The 17,504-nt window shown below is 43.4% G+C and overlaps 1 protein-coding gene across 6 annotated transcripts in view; it reads right to left on the bottom strand.

The window, feature by feature from the left end:
- Positions 1-17,504, bottom strand: part of LOC125451557 (microtubule cross-linking factor 1) — a 196,565-nt gene that overhangs the window by 169,090 nt on the left and 9,971 nt on the right. For all 6 annotated transcript variants that reach the window (XR_009445791.1, XM_048528771.2, XM_048528772.2 and 3 more), the window contains exon 2: positions 1,657-1,881. Coding sequence is in view for 5 of the 6 variants with exons in the window: in XM_048528771.2 (XP_048384728.2) it covers positions 1,657-1,881 (225 nt within the window). In the remaining variant the exon portion in view is untranslated. The remainder of the gene's footprint in view (positions 1-1,656; positions 1,882-17,504) is intronic.

The raw sequence follows: 17,504 nt of genomic DNA, 5'->3' as shown, positions 1-17,504 counted from the left end.
TCCCAGCAATTTGTTTCTATTTCTGGCTTACGGTATCCGTAGATCTTTCCGTTTTAATCCAACATTTTTCATTTTGATGATGTATACGTGCATGTTTGTATAACTGCGGCAATTCATATGAGTATAATTATTTATGAATGACTCATATGCATGAGTGGATATGGATGACTAAGTGAAGATTTATCTGACTGAATATGAATGAAATTGCCAAGAGTGCAACAGTTTCTAAGTCAATGTTTCAGTAAGTGAAATTAAATGACTAAGTCGACAATTAGCTGGTGTGGGGGTTGATACAATGTATTCTGAGGCACAGACCAAGCAATACAAACTGAATTTGTACTTCTCTACTGTTCTCTTTTTGTCTGTGAAAGTTGCGGTATTTCTTATTTCAGAAATAAATAAATAAGAAACCACTGTATCTGTATCAGTGGTACAGTTCTGACTTCTCTTGTTCCCAGATATAAGACCCAAAAGCAGTAGAGTCAGAAAAGCTTGTTATTTCTTCAAAATGTCCAGGGAATCTGTGGTTGTTTTAAGAAACTTTCAAAACGGCCACAAGGAGCTTGCAGCAATTTGAAAAAAAACAATTGTAATTTCCTTGAATAATAAAATAAATGTGGTCTGGTGACCTGGGAACTGTACTAACAGGAAGGAATTTAAATACCAAAAAGCCACAAAGGCGATTTAGAGGAAGGATATAGTGGTGAAGATGGTTAACACACACAGATGCCTTCATAAAAAGAGGAATACACAAAATTCTGATGAAAAGAAAATCTCTTTCAGAACATGACTGGTTTTCTTTTTGTCAGTAAAGGAGACAGGAGCTCTTGGATCCATTATGCAAGCTGGCTAGAAAGGTGTAAAGCCTGGAAAGTGTAGTCTCTGAGCTACTTACACAAAAGAATTTGTTAGTTTCAGAAATGGCCAATTTATGAATTAGAGGGGCAGTGTTATGGAATGGTCAGTCGAAAATCACCTCTGGTAAGCTTCACCATCAGGCCACGTATGGGACAGTTCAGAGATTGATGAGTATCCTGTTGGTGTTAACCATATCAGATGGAATACAGCTGCTGGTGAATGTGACTCAAGGGCTAAATGAATTGACAAAGGAAGTCAGAGATCCTCTGTACTAGCTGGAAGAAGTGAGATTGCACGTTGTGCCACACTTGCATAGGGAGTGATTTGGTACTTATGATTACATAAGGCATATCTTTGTTCTATCAGCTATTTAAAAAGGAACCTTTTATCTGAAGTATCATTTGCCTGTCAATTCCTACTTATTCGTGGTGTTGGTTCTAACTTGTTTCAAGATGAAAGTTTCACAAAGTGAGTTTTTATTGTTCATTTCTTCATTTGGGGAAAGTCATAAGAACATAAGTAGGCCATTCAGTCCATTGAGAGCATTCTGTTATCCAATGAGATCATGGATGATCTGATCATTTTCAACTCCACTCCGGTCCCTCATTTCCAATAACCCTTGATTCCCTTACATCAGTCTATCTTAACCTTAAATACACTTCGTGACACAGCTTCTACAGCCTGTTGTGGTGGGTTATGTGATAAATGTGGTTATTGTTGGTTCACAGTTTCCCCTCAGCAATCAGAATAAGGGCTAGTGATTTAAGCAGGCACATTGCGTCAAGGAATCGACCTTACCTTCAAATCTTGCTCCAGATTCCTTATCAGCTCACCATCAACCTGGCCAGTCTGAGCAACCTTCAGGCTTTTCTGCTCAGCTTTCCTGAGGCGGTACTGCAGGATGCGGCAGTTCTTGTTGGCTCGATCCAACTCTCTGCGGAGCTCCTGCAGCTGGTATACATCCTCCTCCAGGTAGCTGTCTCTCATCTCTTCCATTTCTGACCGCAGCTCATCCAGCTCATCCTGCATTGTCAGTCATGCACATTGCACAAATTAGCCACAGGTTAGGCACAGCATTCGCCACAATCCTCCTCCCAATGCCCCGTTAACAACGGATGAGAAGTGGAGGCACAGTGACCAGGGGAGGTGATGGCCTAGTGGTATTATCAATGGGCTGTCAATCCAGAGCCCCAGACAGTGTTCTGGGAACCTGGATTGGAATCCTGCCATGGCAGAAGGAGAATTTGAATTCAATAAATATTTGGAATTAAGAGTCTAATGATGACCGTGAATCCATTGTGAATTGATGGGAAAAACCCAACAGGTTTACTAATGTCCTTTGGAGGAAGGAAACTGCCATCCTTACCTGGTCTGGCCTAATGTGACTCCAGACCCACAGCAATGTGGTTGACTCTTAACTGCCCTCTGGTCAATTAGGAATGGGCAATAAATGCTTGCTGGCCAGCGACGCCGTCATCCCGTGAATAAATAAAGGAATAAAGGAGCATGCACATTGCAGGTGATCAATGAAGATCAGTAGTGCTGCACACAGTGGGGTGGTAGTGAGTGCTGGTAAGGCAATGTCAATCTGCTGGGTGTGGGCAGTGAAAGGGAGGGCAGGGTTGGTGAGGGACAGGAGGGAACAGGTGCTGATTTGAGCCTCACGGTTTTCCATTCCTCATCTGACTCACCTGACATGGAAGCACTGCAGTATCTTCCAACTGAGGGAAGATGGGACCAGTGAGTTACTCTCGTGCTGGCTGAGGCACTGGAAGTAGCTGGGGGCATCTGCCCTCATGATGAGACAGGTCAGGGCACGGACAATGAACAGGAAGAGACAGGAAAGGGGAATTTCAATTCAGGAAAGTATCCTCTCGGATGGGGGCAGGGCAACAGAACGATAAGCAAAACAAAAAAAAGGTCAATTTCACAAACCTCACCTTTCCCACTTGAATGATAAAGACCTTTACAAATGAACAAAAACTTTGTGTGTTTCTCAATTAGCTTTTGTTTTCATGTGAACCTTGTAACCATTAACGCGAGAGGATTCAGTGCTGAGAGAAGGATGGAAGTTTTTTTGTGGGTGATTTTAAACATAACATCTGCAGAGACCAGCTGCAGAGTTAAGCTCTCTCAATTCTGTCCCAACAATTAATTCATTAATCTCAACACCAAAGGAACAGCTGCCACTTCAATGTGCGATTTCCATCTCACACACCAGTCATCCTTGCAAGGAACAGGATTGCCAATTTGGCAGCAATCTCAGCCAAAGGCATCGACAGATTTAAATCTGAATGTTTTGACCAGCACTAATGATGCCCAAACCCTATTAATGGAGGAGCTCAACAGCATTTTAACCAACAAAGTTTGACAAGTGGCTGGACAGCTTTTTGGAAGATGCAATCCCACTACTGGCGGTGAAATAAGATTTTAAGCTCCTTTGAAAAGTAGTATTAACAGGGGCTGCTTTAAATCTACATTTTGGGCTTTTACAAAAACAGTCCAGTGCCTGTGTTCTGTAAAATATCCCCAGACTTTGGTCACATCTGAAATTAAGCATTTCTAACATATAACTCGCGTCAGACATTTGGAGGGTGCAATCAATGTGAGATCATTTTCCCCCCCAAAATAAACACTTGAGTTTCAATCCAACATCTCCACAACCAGGCTACAACCACCCCCAGGACTCTCAACAGAATATCAACTGGGCACGGCCATTATAGTCTGTGACCTGACAAAACCATGGGATCATTGTAACATTCTGACCCCTGACTGAAAGTTTGAGGGTGACATCCCGGAGTTACCCTTGCTTTCCTGCAGGGGCATTGGACTGGTCAGGGAACACACAAATAGGAGTAAACCGTTCAGCCCACTGGGCCTGGCTTGCTATTCTTAACCATGGCTGATCACTTCCTCAATGCCTCTTTCCCTGCACTATTCTCCAAAGGCCAGAACAGAACAGAATCTTACCTACGGTCAGGTGAATCAGGCAGATTCAGGAGAATGCTGAGCTCAGACCACAGGCATCTGGGGGAAGCCAGGATAGGGTGACTTGGGAAAAGTGGGGTAGGTAGGGTGGGTGCTCTGTGATTTCCCTCAGACCCCGTATTCCCTTCGCCCTGTCCCTTAACACCATTAGTCTTCAGAAACCTATTGATTTCTGTTTTGAACCTGCTCAATGATTGAGCTTCCACAACCCTTTGGGGCAGACAATTCCAAAGATTTCCCCAACCTCTGAGTGAAAATATTGCTCCACATCTCAGTCCCAAATGGCCTGCCCCTTATCCTGAAATTACGTCCCTGATTCTAGTGTTATGGGCCAGGGAGATACATACTATCCTTATCCATGCTGCCATACCCTATAAGAATTTTGACAGTCTTGGTTAGGTCAGCCCTCACTCTTTAAAACTCTGGAGAATAAAAATCCAGTTTTCTCAAATCTTTGCTCATACACGAATCCTGCCTTCCCCGAGATTAATCTGGTGAACCTTCATTGCATTGCCTCTGTGGAGCACTTTGGAGATAGTGGCCACAATTTGGTTACTTTTGCTTTAGCGATGGAAAGGGATAGGTATCTGCCGTAGGGCAAGAGTTATAGCTGGGGGAAAGGCAATTATGAGGCGATTAGGCAAGATTTAGGATGCACAGGATGGGGACGGAAACTGCAGGGGCTGGGCACAATTGAAATGTGGAGCTTGTTCAAGGAACAGCTACTGCGTGTCCTTGATAAGTATGTACCTGTCAGGCAGGGAGGAAGTGGTCGAGCGAGGGAACCCTGGTTTACTAAAGAAGTTGCATCTCTTGTCAAGAGGTAGAAGGAGGCTTATGTAAAGATGAGGTGTGGAAGTTCAGTTAGGGCGCTTGAGAATTACAAGTTAGCCAGGAAGGACCTAAAGAGAGAGCTAAGAAGAGCCAGAAGGGGACATGAGAAGTTTCTGGCAGATAGAATCAAGGAAAACCCCAAAGCTTTCTATAGGTATGTCAGGAATAAAAGAATCACTCGAGGAAGATTAGGGCCTGTCAAGGACAGTTGTGCAAAGTTGTGCACGGAGTCCTAAGAGAGAGGAGAGGTGCTGAATGAATATTTTTCATCAGTATTCACACATGAACAAGACAATGTTGTCAAGGAGAATACTGAGATACAGGCTATTAGACTAGGCGGGATTGAGGTTCATAAGGAGGAGGTGTTAACAATTCTGGAAGGTGTGAAAATAGATAAGTCCCCTGGGCCGGATGGGATTTATCCTCGGGTTCTCTAGGAAGCTAGGGATGAGACTGCAGAACCTTTGGCTTTGATCTTAATGTCATCATTGTCTACAGGAATAGTGCCAGAAGACTGGAGGATAGCAAATGTTGTCCCCTTGTTCAAGAAGGGGAGTAGAGACAACCCTGGTAATTATAGACCAGTGAGCCTTATTTTGGTTGTGGGTAAAGTGTTGGGAAGGATTATAAGAGATAGGATTTATAATCATCTAGTCAGCACAGTTTTATGAAGGTTAGGTTGTGCCTCACAAACTTTATTGAGTCCTTTGAGAAGGTGACCAAACAGATGGATGAGGGTAGAGTGGTTGATGTGGTGTATATGGATTTCAGTAGAGTGTTTGATAAGGTTCCCCACAGTAGGCTATTGCAGAAAATACGGAGGCATGGGATTGAGGATGGTTTAGCGGTTTGGATTAGAAATTGGCTAGCTGTAAGAAGACAGAGGGTGGTGGTTGATGGGAAATGTTCATCCTGGAGACCAGTTACTAGTGGTGTACCGCAATAATCTGTTTTGGGGCCACTGCTGTTCGTCATTTTTATAAATGACCTGGATGAGGGCGTAGAAGGATGGGTTAGTAAATTTGCAGATGACACTGAATTTGGTAGAGTTGCGGACAGTGCGGAAGGATGTTGCAGGGACATAGATAAGCTGCAGAGCTGGGCTGAGAGGTGGCAAATTGAGTTTAATGCAGAACAGTGTGAGTGATTCACTTTGGAAGGAGTAACAGGAATACAGAGTACTGGGCTAATGGTAAGATTCTTGGTAGTGTGGATGAGCAGAGAGATCTGTGTCCATGTGCATAGATCCCTGAAAGTTGCCACCCAGGTTGATAAGGTTGTTAGGAAGGCAAACGGCGTGTTAGGTTTTATTGGTAGAGGGATTGAGTTTCGGAGCCATGAGGTCATGTTGCAGCTGTACAAAATTCTGTTGCCGCATTATAGGAGGGATGTGGAAGCATTGGAAAGGGTGTAGACGAGATTTACCAGGATGTTGCCTGGTATGGAGGGAAGGTCTTTTGAGGAAAGGGTGAGGGCCTTGAGGCTGTTTTCATTGGAGAGAAGAAGGTTAAGAGGTGACTTAATACAGACATACAAGATGATCAGAGGATTAGATAGAGTAGACAGTGAGAGCCTTTTTCCTCAGATGGTGATGGCTAGCACGAAGGGACATAGCTTTAAATTGAGGGTGATAGATATAGGACAGATGTCAGAGGTAGGTTCTTTACTCAGACAGTAGTAAGGGTATGGAATGCCCTGCCTGCAACAGTAGTAGACTTGCCAACCTTAAGGGCATTTAAATGGTCATTGGATAAACATATGGATGATAATGGGATAGTGTAGGTTAGATGGGCTTCAGATTGGTTCCACAGGTTGGTGCAACATCAAGGGCCGAAGGGCCTGTACTGCGCTGTAATGTTCTATGTTCTAGATAAGGAGATCAAAACAGTACACAAACCTCCAGGGGAGGTCTCACCAAGTAACTGCAGCGAAAACATCACAACTTCTGTGCTCAAATCCCCTGGGAATGAATATCAATGTTCTATTTGTCCGATGTCCTGCTGTACCTGCAAGGTAGCCTTTAGTAAGTTAGCGACAAGACATCCAGATCCCTTTGGACAATCACAATTCCAAATTTCTCACCATTCACAAAATAATGTGTCTGTTTTCTCCTTAAAAATGAACAGACTTCATACTTACTATATTCTATTTCCTGTGTTATTGTCCAATCTCGTAACCTGCTCAAGCCTCCTTGACCGCTCCTCACACTTGCATTCCCACTCAGTTTCCTACTGTCAGCAAATTGGAAATATTACAGTTGGTCCCTGTATGCCAATTATTTATATTAATTGCAAATAGTTGTAGACTTTGCACTGACATTGCAGTACCGCACAATCCTGAGAATGATGCGTTTACTCATACTCTTTGCTTTCTGTCTGCTCAACCATTCTCAATCCATTTTGTTATATTGTCTCCAATCCCCCTGAGTGGGAGCTTATCTAAGGCTTTCTGAAAATCAAACACAATGGTTTTCCATTTTTTGTGCTACAAGTAATATCCTTAAGAAGTTACAAGATCAATTTCCTTTGATAAATCCATGTTTACCCCATGCAGTTTTGCCACTCTTTCCTACATGTTCCACTGTCACATCCTTTAAAACAGCTTCTAACACTGTGCCGACAGTGGAATAGCAAGCTAACAGGCCTACAATTCCACTCTCCCTCTTCCTCTCTTTTTAAATAATGAAGTTGCATTTTCTACCTTCCAGTCAGCAGGAATCCAGCTGGAATTTACAAAATCACTAAAGGTAACCACCAGTCCTCTCGCTATCTCTACTGCTCCTTCCTTCAACATTCAGAAATGAAATTCATCTGGTCCGGTAGTTACGAACATTTTCAGGTAATTTTTCAAATACTACGTCTTCACTGATACTAATTCCTTTTAGCTGTTTATTTATACAAGTCCCTTAATTGCCTGGTACTTCTGGGAAATGTTTGACACTTCTTCTGGGGAGACAGATATACCACACTATTTACTTTTTCTTCCACTTCCTGATTTCCATTACAAATTCTCCTTTCTCCACCTGTAATAGGCCATATTTATACTCATTAATCTTTTATCCATTACATTCCACCTTTATATTCTTGATAGCTTGCTTTCATATTCACTTTTCCTATTCCTATGTGCACAATAAATCATCCATTGTTGCTGTAACTTGAACTTGATATTCAAATTGTAACCACAACTTCTGCTCCTAAAGCTGTATGAAAGACAACAAATGTGAGAATGTTTCAGCACTAATTGAAGATGATGGAGTCTCACACATTACCTGTGTATATGTCTGAAAGATACAATTTCAAATGAAATGGCCTGCAGGTACTGATTATTGGTTTTCTGACATACTTGGAAGAGGAGATGGTGTCATATTAGGGTCACATGCACAGGAATTTTGTTTGTGATACATTCCTTTGTTGGGTGAAAGCAGCATGACATTTATTGCCCATCCCTCAATGCCCTAGTAAAAGGTGGTGGTGAGCTGCCCTCTTGGATCTTTGCAGTCCACGTGGGGTGGATATAGCGACAGTGCTGTTACACAGCGAGCTCCAAGATTCTGACTCAGTGACAGTGAAGCAATGCTGATATATTTCCATGCTGGCATGTGGTTTGGGCTGCCATTCTGCACGTTACGTGGTAAATTATAAAAAAAATGAAACTTGGAATAAAAATACCAGTGGACTGATAAAAGACAGGCAACACCTGTGGAACGTGGAAAACAAATGCTGCCTGGGTCTGCTGAACAGTTCCCACAATTTTCTGCCCTTGCTTCTATGTGCTGGCACCTATAAAATGGTTGTGGTGGGACACTGCTGATTTCTAAATGTCCATCTGTTGACATAATTGTTCACGATACCATTATTTGTGGGAGGGGGCAGTTAGTTCAGTTGGATGGATAGCTGGTTCACAATGCAGAATGATGCCAACAGCATGGGTTTAATCGCTGCACCAGCTGAGGTTACCATGAAGGTCCCACCTCCTCACTCTCACCCTTTGCCTTCAGTTGAACAACCTCCAGTCATCGCTCTCCAATGAGAGAGCAGCCCTATGGTCTGCTATTACCATGGTGACTTTACCTTTATTTCATATCATTGATTGAAACAAAGTAATCCTCCCCCTTCCAAGCTAATTGTGCTTCTCTGGTGTATATGTTCTTTGCTGAGATTACATCATTTGAGAGACCGCGAAAGCTAAATGACTAGAGTAGCCCCCCGCAACTCCAAACAGCATGGTAAATTCTCGTGTTGACTTCTCAGAAGTTAAATTCCGACTCAGTGTGTTTTGCCAGACTTTTGTTGCCCTCCCCACTTTGAGTGAGACGTGAGAAGTTGAGATCAGGCCCACCCTCCTGATCTGCCACAAGGAATTCCCATCAGTTGGGCAGCAAAACTGGTGCCTGGGTTTCGCTGGAACACTGAACCTATTAAGTTCCCTCAGCTCAGGGATTCCCTTTAGAAGTCGGCCCAGTTACTTGGCAGAGGTGTGGGCGGGAGAATACTCTGAATCTAGTGTAATGCTCACTGTGCAAGAAATCAAGATACACTGTCCATTTTTTCTCAGGGATAAAGTAGGCAGCTGGAGACCACCCCTGTACCTCCGACATCAGTCAGTAACTAACTAAAACAAATTTAAAAACTTGTGCCTCAAGTCTCAAAACACAGCATTCCCATCCATGGGAAAACTATTCTGCAGTTAAATTTGTTACTGTTTAGGAAATCTGTCAAATATTTTTCCATTTCATAATTACCACTAAAAAAGCTTGTGTTACATGCAATGGATCTTCAATGCTTTGCTATAACTGCTCCAACAACACTGAGGGCTTTAAAAGCAAATGATTCAAATTACGCTGCTGCTGATTGATGCTGTAGTGGTGATTATTTTGTGCTTAATTCCACATCTTCCCCCCACCCCCACCCCCACCACCCCGCCATCAGTCCTCTCGGAATCACTAACCCCCACTGAGGTCAGCAGCTGCTGGGCTAAACGATCCTGCAGCTGAACGCTGGCTCAGGACTGGCCAGCACACTTCAACAACTAAACCGGTCATAAATCTGACTGCATCAACTAAAAACTCCTTGAAACCTTACCCAACCCATCAGTGGAAAGTTAGAGCTGAAGAACTAAACTTCCTACTCCCTGGAAGATACAACAAATGGCACCGGATTATACAATAGATTTTTAAAATTTTTTGACAGTATGGGGGGTATCTCTAATTAGCCCTCAGAAGGTGGTGGAAAGATGAACTGGTGTAGATAGTCTCACAGTGCTGTTAGGGAATGCGTTTCAGGGTTTTGACCCAGTGACATTGTAAGAATAGTGATATATTTCCATATAAGGATGGTGAGTGGCTTTGAAAGGAGCTTACAGCTCGTGGTGTTCCCATGCATCCACTGCCTTTGTCCTTCGAAGTGGTAGGGGCTATGGTTTTACAGGTACTGTCTGAGAAGCATTGCTGACTTACCGCAGTACATCTTAAGATGGGTCTTACTGCTGCCACTGTCAGTGTCTGGGATGTGATTTTTTATAATGTGTTGGATGTGGTGCCATTAGGCGGGCTGCTTTGTCCTGGATAGTGTCAATATTCCCAAGTGTTGTTGAAGAAGTGCCGACCCAGGCAAGTGGTGAGTATTCCATTACACTCCTAACAAAATAACATGAGAACTCGCAGATGGAGTCGGCAATTCAGCTCTCAAGTCTGCTCCACCCTTTAATATGCTCATGTTGGCCCCCAGCTCCACTTCCCACTCCCTGTAACCCATAATTAATTAAATCTGTCTGAAAATCTCCTCCTTAAATTTATTCGGTGTCGCAGTGTCTACCATACTCTGAGGTAGTAAATTCCACAGATTCACAGTCCTTAGAGACATAATTTCCCTTTTTGACTTTAAATCTGTCACTGCTTAGCCTAAAACTATGACCTTTCATTCTAAATTGCCCCAAAACGGGGAACACCCTCTCTGCATCTACTTTTTCAATCCCCTTTATCAACTTATATACTTAAATTAGATTTCCTCTCATGCTTTTAAACTCTAGTGAGCATTTGCCTCAATTGCTCAATCGCTCGTCAATCCGGCATTATTCTAATGGACAGACTATTCTGCCAGTGAGGATGGTTGACAGCTTTGCCACAGCTGGAGTTTTGGGGTTATGTGCGTCTGACTGGTCATGGTTTCGCTGTAACTCTCTTCTTCCCTCGTGGTAATCTTACTGCACTTGAGTGAACTCTGCCATGAAGGAATGGCTAAGCTGTCCAACACAGTCTGTAAATAACCATGTACATTCCATCACTATCAATGGACATTGATCTCTAAGGGCTATTGACAACAGTGGCAGTAAGGTCTTTTAAAACATTGCAAGAAACTAGTTCTTAGGTCTCCTTCCGACAAGAGGCAGACTTGGATTTGAATCTATAAAAATTAGTACTGTTTCTTCAAAGCAGGCAATTACAAGCCAATTACTCCACAATAATTAGTGGGAAGGGAGATCACAAACTCTTTTCCAGATGCAATTGCTGTTCACAGAGGGAAGAATCAACAACTGCAGCTGACATGGCACTGGAAACACTAGGGAGTGTCCCATGTCTCATTGTCTGACCCGGCGATCTTTCAATTCAGACTTTTCATCCATGTTTTCAAGTCTGTCCATGGTCTCTCTCACAAATCTTCCACAAGGGTCATTTCACAATAACCTCATCCAGCTCCACAAATCTGAAACCTCCCAGTTCCTTCCACTTCTAGCCTCTTGCCCATTTTCTATTTTAAATCACCCCAACTCAAATATCATTCAACTACCGAGACCCAAAACTTTGGTATTCCCTCCTTAAACCTCTCTGTCATTCTACCTCTCTTCTGTTTTGTAATGTTCCTTAGAACCTAGCTTTCTGTCCAAGCTTTTTGACGTCTCCCCGTCAAATTTTGTTCAGTAATCCTTCCATAAAGCACTTCAGAATGTATTACTACCCCAGAGTAGCTATATAAATTCAAGTTGCTGTTTTTGTGAACATATTAGCACATGCAAGTAAAGTACATTCAATTTACTGAGATATGGAGAGGTCAAGGCTGAAGATGTAGTGAGAAGAATTGAAAATCTGCTACTGCTACAGAAAACAGGGGATAACAGTAAAGGAATAAACCTTTTGTCCAGAGGGCAGCAGCGAAATACCCGGAGTTGCATGTTTTTGGACTCCTGCAGTTCACTTTATTCATGTTTCAGATGATACTTCAGGTTTGCAATATCGTAGATGTCCCCATTAATCTTTATGCTCTGATGAATATCCTAAGTGAGATTGACAGTACTTTATGTCCTTGAAAATACTACCTAAGGGATGGTAGATGGTGTTTGATTTAGATAGAGTATGTTGTGAAAATTGGGAATGGGAAACTAAAAGGATTCAACTAGTAAAAGAATATTTGGAGAATAAAGGTTCAGCAAAAGGTCATTCAGAGCCTATTATGTCTACTAGTTTTGATCAACTCAACCTATTCATCTTTGTTCTGCATCTTTTATGTCCTTATGTCACAAATACCTATCTGAGTCTTCATAATTCCAATTGAAAATGCCTTATTGTTCAGGATTCCACTACAAGAGGAATGAATTTCCCCACATCTACCTGACTGAACTCTTAATTATTTTTATCAGTACAAATGGATTATCACTCAACCATGTAAGTTCAACGGAACGCAAACCTGTTTCATTTACCACGTGCCTATAACATCATCATTTAAGCCCTGGTACCATTCTGGCATATCTATGCTGCAATCCTTCCAAGGTGCAGTCCCAAAACAACAGCATGCCAAACAAGGTCTAGCCAAGGTTCTGCATGACTGAAGCATCATTTTGTCACTCTTGACTCCAAATCCCCAGGAGATGAACAGCAACTTCCATTGTACAACACCAAAAACAGAAATTACTGGAAAAACTCAGCAGGTCTGGCAGCATCACCAGAGAGAAATGACACTTACTGTTTCGGGTCAGGTGACTCTTCTTCAGAACTGGGAAACTGCAACTGTCTATTTCCCTTTTTGACTTCTTATGTAGCTTCTAGAGGTGTCTATCCAGGAATACCCACATTCCCTTGCTGCAGCTCCAAATCCCTCACCAATAGGAATTATTCCAGTTTGTTTTCTCAAATCCAAAGGAGATGACTTAACACTTCCTGACCTTGAACTCAACCCAGCTTGGAGTGTCTGCTCACCCATGGCCTAAAAAAAGACTGCAATGTTTGTCCTTTTACATGTTATTCTTATATTTTCCACTAAGATTTTGTACCTAAAATGGTGCCATGTGTGGCAACACAAGGTTCACTCACTTCCACTCATCCTCCCATCCATGCAACTTATTGTCTCTAAAGCCCTAAGAGGATCCCCCTCGTTCTCACACACCACCCTACCAACTTCCGGATACAACGCATCATCCTCCGACACTTTCGCCACTTACAATCCGACCCCACCACCCAAGACATTTTTCCATCCCCACCCCTGTCTGCTTTCCGGAGAGACCACTCTCTCCGTGACTCCCTTGTTCGCTCCACACTGCCCTCCAACCCCACCACACCCGGCACCTTCCCCTGCAACCGCAGGAAATGCTACACTTGCCCCCACACCTCCTCCCTCACCCCTATCCCAGGCCCCAAGATGACATTCCACATTAAGCAGAGGTTCACCTGCACATCTGCCAATGTGGTATACTGCATCCACTGTACCCGGTGTGGCTTCCTCTACATTGGGGAAACCAAGCGGAGGCTTGGAGACCGCTTTGCAGAACACCTCCGCTCAGTTCGCAACAAACAACTGCACCTCCCAGTCGCAAACCATTTCCACTCCCCCTCCCATTCTCTAGATGACATGTCCATCATGGGCCTCCTGCACTGCCACAATGATGCCACCCGAAGGTTGCAGGAACAGCAACTCATATTCCGCCTGGGAACCCTGCAGCCTAATGGTATCAATGTGGACTTCACCAGTTTCAAAATCTCCCCTTCCCCTACTGCATCCCTAAACCAGCCCAGTTCGTCCCCTCCCCCCACTGCACCACACAACCAGCCCAGCTCTTCCCCCCCACCCACTGCATCCCAAAACCAGTACAACCTGTCTCTGCCTCCCTAACCGGTTCTTCCTCTCACCCATCCCTTCCTCCCACCCCAAGCCGCACCCCCATCTACCTACTAACCTCATCCCACCTCCTTGACCTGTCCGTCTTCCCTGGACTGGCCTATCCCCTCCCTACCTCCCCACCTATACTCTCTCCACCTATCTTCTTTACTCTACATCTTCGGTCCGCCTCCCCCTCTCCCCATCCCCCTCTCTGATGAAGGGTCTAGGCCCGAAACATCAGCTTTTGTGCTCCTGAGATGCTGCTTGGCCTGCTGTGTTCATCCAGCCTCACATTTTATTATCTTGGAATTCTCCAGCATCTGCAGTTCCCATTATCTCTGTCTCTAACTTCATGTCATTTCTAAACATAGATAAACAATGATATAGTTAAGGCTGGCACACCACCAGAACATAGAGCATAGAACAGCACAGCACAGAACTGCAGGTTCTTTGGGGGCCAGCAACTATCAGACCATGCAAACTGAGTGAATTACTCTCCTTTACTGTATTCTCCACATTATAAGCAATGTACAGCAGAAACCTATAGCATTGTGAGTATGTTCATTGGGTGACTCTGCAGTTCTCATCAAAAAGGTTAACCCAATGCTCTGCTCAACCTGAAGCATTGTGGCTTAAAACAGGTCACTAACTCTATCCAAAAATCACTTAAGACCATAAGACATAGGAGTGGAAGTAAGGCCATTCGGCCCATTGAGTCCACTCTGCCATTTAATCATGGCTGATGGGCATTTCAACTCCACTTACCCGCACTCTCCCTGTAGCCCTTAATTCCTTGTGAGATCAAGAAATTATCCATCTCTGCCTTGAAGACATTTACCGCCCCGGCCTCTACTGCGCTCCATGGCAATGAATTCCACAGGCCCACCACTCTCTGGCTGAAGAAATGTCTCCTCATTTCCGTTCTAAATTTACCCCCTTTAACTCTAAGGCTGTGCCCACAGGTCCTAGTCTCCCGCCTAATGGAAACAACCTCCAGGCGTCCACCCTTTCTAAGCCATACATTATCTTGTAAGTTTCTACCAGATCTGCCCTCAGCCTTCTAAACTCTAAAGAACACAATCCCAGGATCCACAGCCGTTCATCGTACGTTAGGCCTACCATTCCAGGGATCATCCGTGTGAATCTCCGCTGGACAGGATCCAGTGCCAGTATGTCCTTCCTGAGGTGTAGGGCCCAAAATTGGACACAGTATTCTAAATGGGGCCTAACTAGAGCTTTATAAAGCCTCAGAAGCACATCGCTGCTTTTATATTCCAACCCTCTTGAGATAAACGGCAACATTACATTTGCTTTCTTAATCACGGACTCAACCTGCAAGTTAACCTTTAAAGAATCCTGGACCAACACTCCCAGAGTGTTTTAGAAAACACTCCATGCCTGTATTCTTTTTTCCAAAGTGTAAGACCTCGCATTTGTTCACGTTGAATTTCATCTGCCATTTCCTGGAGCACTCTCCTAAACTGTCTAAATCTTTCTGCAGCTTCCCCACCTCCTCAGTGCTACCTGCCTGTCCACCTATCTTCGTATCATCGGCAAACTTCGCCAGAATGCCCCCGGTCCCTTCATCCAGATCATTAATATATAAAGTGAACAGCTGCGGCCCCAACACTGAACCCTGCAGGACACCACTCGTCACCGGTTGCCATTCTGAAAAACAGCCTTTTATCCCAACTCTCTGCCTTCTGTCAGACAGCCAATCCTCAGTCCAAGCCAGTAGCTCACCTCGAACACCATGGGCCCTCACCTTACTCAGTAGCCTCCCGTGAGGCACCTTATCAAAGGCCTTTTGGAAGTCTAGATAGACAACATCCACTGGGTTTCCCTGGTCTAACATACTTGTTACCTCTTCAAAGAATTCTAACAAGTTTGTCAGGCATGACCTCCCCTTTCTAAATCCGTGCTGACTTGTTCTAACCCGACCCTGCACTTCCAAGAATTTAGAAATCTCATCCTTAACGATGGATTCTAGAATTTTATCAACAGCCGAGGTTAGGCTAATTGGCCTATAATTTTCCATCTTTTGTCTTGATCCTTTCTTAAACAAGGGGATAACAACAGTGATTTTCCAATCATCTGGGACTTTCCCAGGCTCCAGTGACTTTTGAAAGATCACAACCAAAGCCTCCGCTATTTCCTCAGCCACCTCTCTCAGAACTCTAGGATGTAGCCCATCGGGGCCAGGAGATTTATCAATGTTTAGACCTTTTAGCTTTTCTAGCACTTCCTCTTTTGTAATGCCTACCATGCTCAATGCTGCCCCCTGACTCTCCTTAATTGTTGGCATACTACTCATGTCTTCCACTGTGAAGACTGACGCAAAGTTCTTATTAAGTTCTTCAGCTATTTCCTTATCTCCCATCACTAGCCTTCCAGCATCAAAACTCTAAAACTTAAACTCTACATCAAAGACTCTACACAATTATGAACAATAAAATCGACACAAAAACAGGGTTTTACTACAAGCACTCTGTGTCTGTTTTCTAATTATCTTCTAAGTCCTAAAGATTTTGGCACAAATTATAGTATCAAACACAGCAGCAACCAGGTCAATAACTTCCAGTCACTAATGTAAGGCAATTGCCAAAAGAAATCAGCAGCAAGCTAAGAAGAATATTCTTTACCAGCAAATGATGAGCTGAAATGCACTGCCCAGAAGGGCTATGGAAGCAGTTTCACTTGTAGCTTTAGATAACCTGAGGGGGAGAAACCTGCAGGGAATGGAGTAGCCGCTAAGGGTCATCATAAATGATGGGTTGTACAGCCTCATTTGGTGCTGCATCGCTTCAATGATTGTGAAATTATTCAGGAACACATGTGGGGAATCTACGTGGTTCACTAAGAGTGCAAATAAAATGTAACACGTCTGTGGGATCGTGAAGCATCGAGCCCGCATCTTTCTAACCCCCTTTCACAAAAGGAGAAGCAGGATTCTTCACGAATTTAGAGAATCAGAGTGAAACCATGAAATTAATTTGTGCATAAAACAAAGTGATAGAAAACAGCCGTCTGACTGGTAAGGGCAAAATTCTATGCAAACTCCATAAAGTAGTCCTCAATATGCTCACAGTGCGTTGCTCTGAGCACTTATTGTACAGGAATTAACCAGTTCACTTCACAAGCATGTGGAAGTAGCACTTTTATGATAAGCATATTAGCCATTTTCAAATTTTATTGTTGAATTGTTGTTTATCCAACTTGAGTGGCTGCAAATGTGACACAATGAATATCCACATTTCAGAATATATTGCACAAGGACAAAATTAGCAACCTGACTGGAACAACTTCCCCAAAAATAGGCGGCAGTTGGCAGAAGAAAGAAAATCAAACAGGTGCCCACAGACGGTCGACATTATATGAGAATTAGCTGTAACCACAGAAACGTATTTTGGTGTTTTAATACCACAAACACCAAGAATTTTGCTCTGCCGCTGACCCCAAATGAAGTCCATACATTCTCACACTTGCACAAGGCTAGTGCCTGTCATTGTATTTTTAAATTAACTGCACGGTGAAACTGCAAAATCAAAGTAACGAAATAAAACAAATCTCCACAGTACTCAATATTGAACTGTGATAAACACTCCATCATAAATTCCTCTTAATGAATGTCAGCTACCTGATAGGGTCAGTCAGAGTCATGGTGGCAAGGATATTCAAACCGTCTTGAATATTTAAAGATGAGAAACAGATGATTCCTCATCCAGGGGAAACAACTTC

The sequence above is a fragment of the Stegostoma tigrinum genome, chromosome 5 (genome assembly GCF_030684315.1).
Source record: "Stegostoma tigrinum isolate sSteTig4 chromosome 5, sSteTig4.hap1, whole genome shotgun sequence".
Lineage (NCBI taxonomy): Eukaryota > Metazoa > Chordata > Chondrichthyes > Orectolobiformes > Stegostomatidae > Stegostoma > Stegostoma tigrinum.
This window is presented reverse-complemented; position numbering and strand designations above follow the sequence as displayed.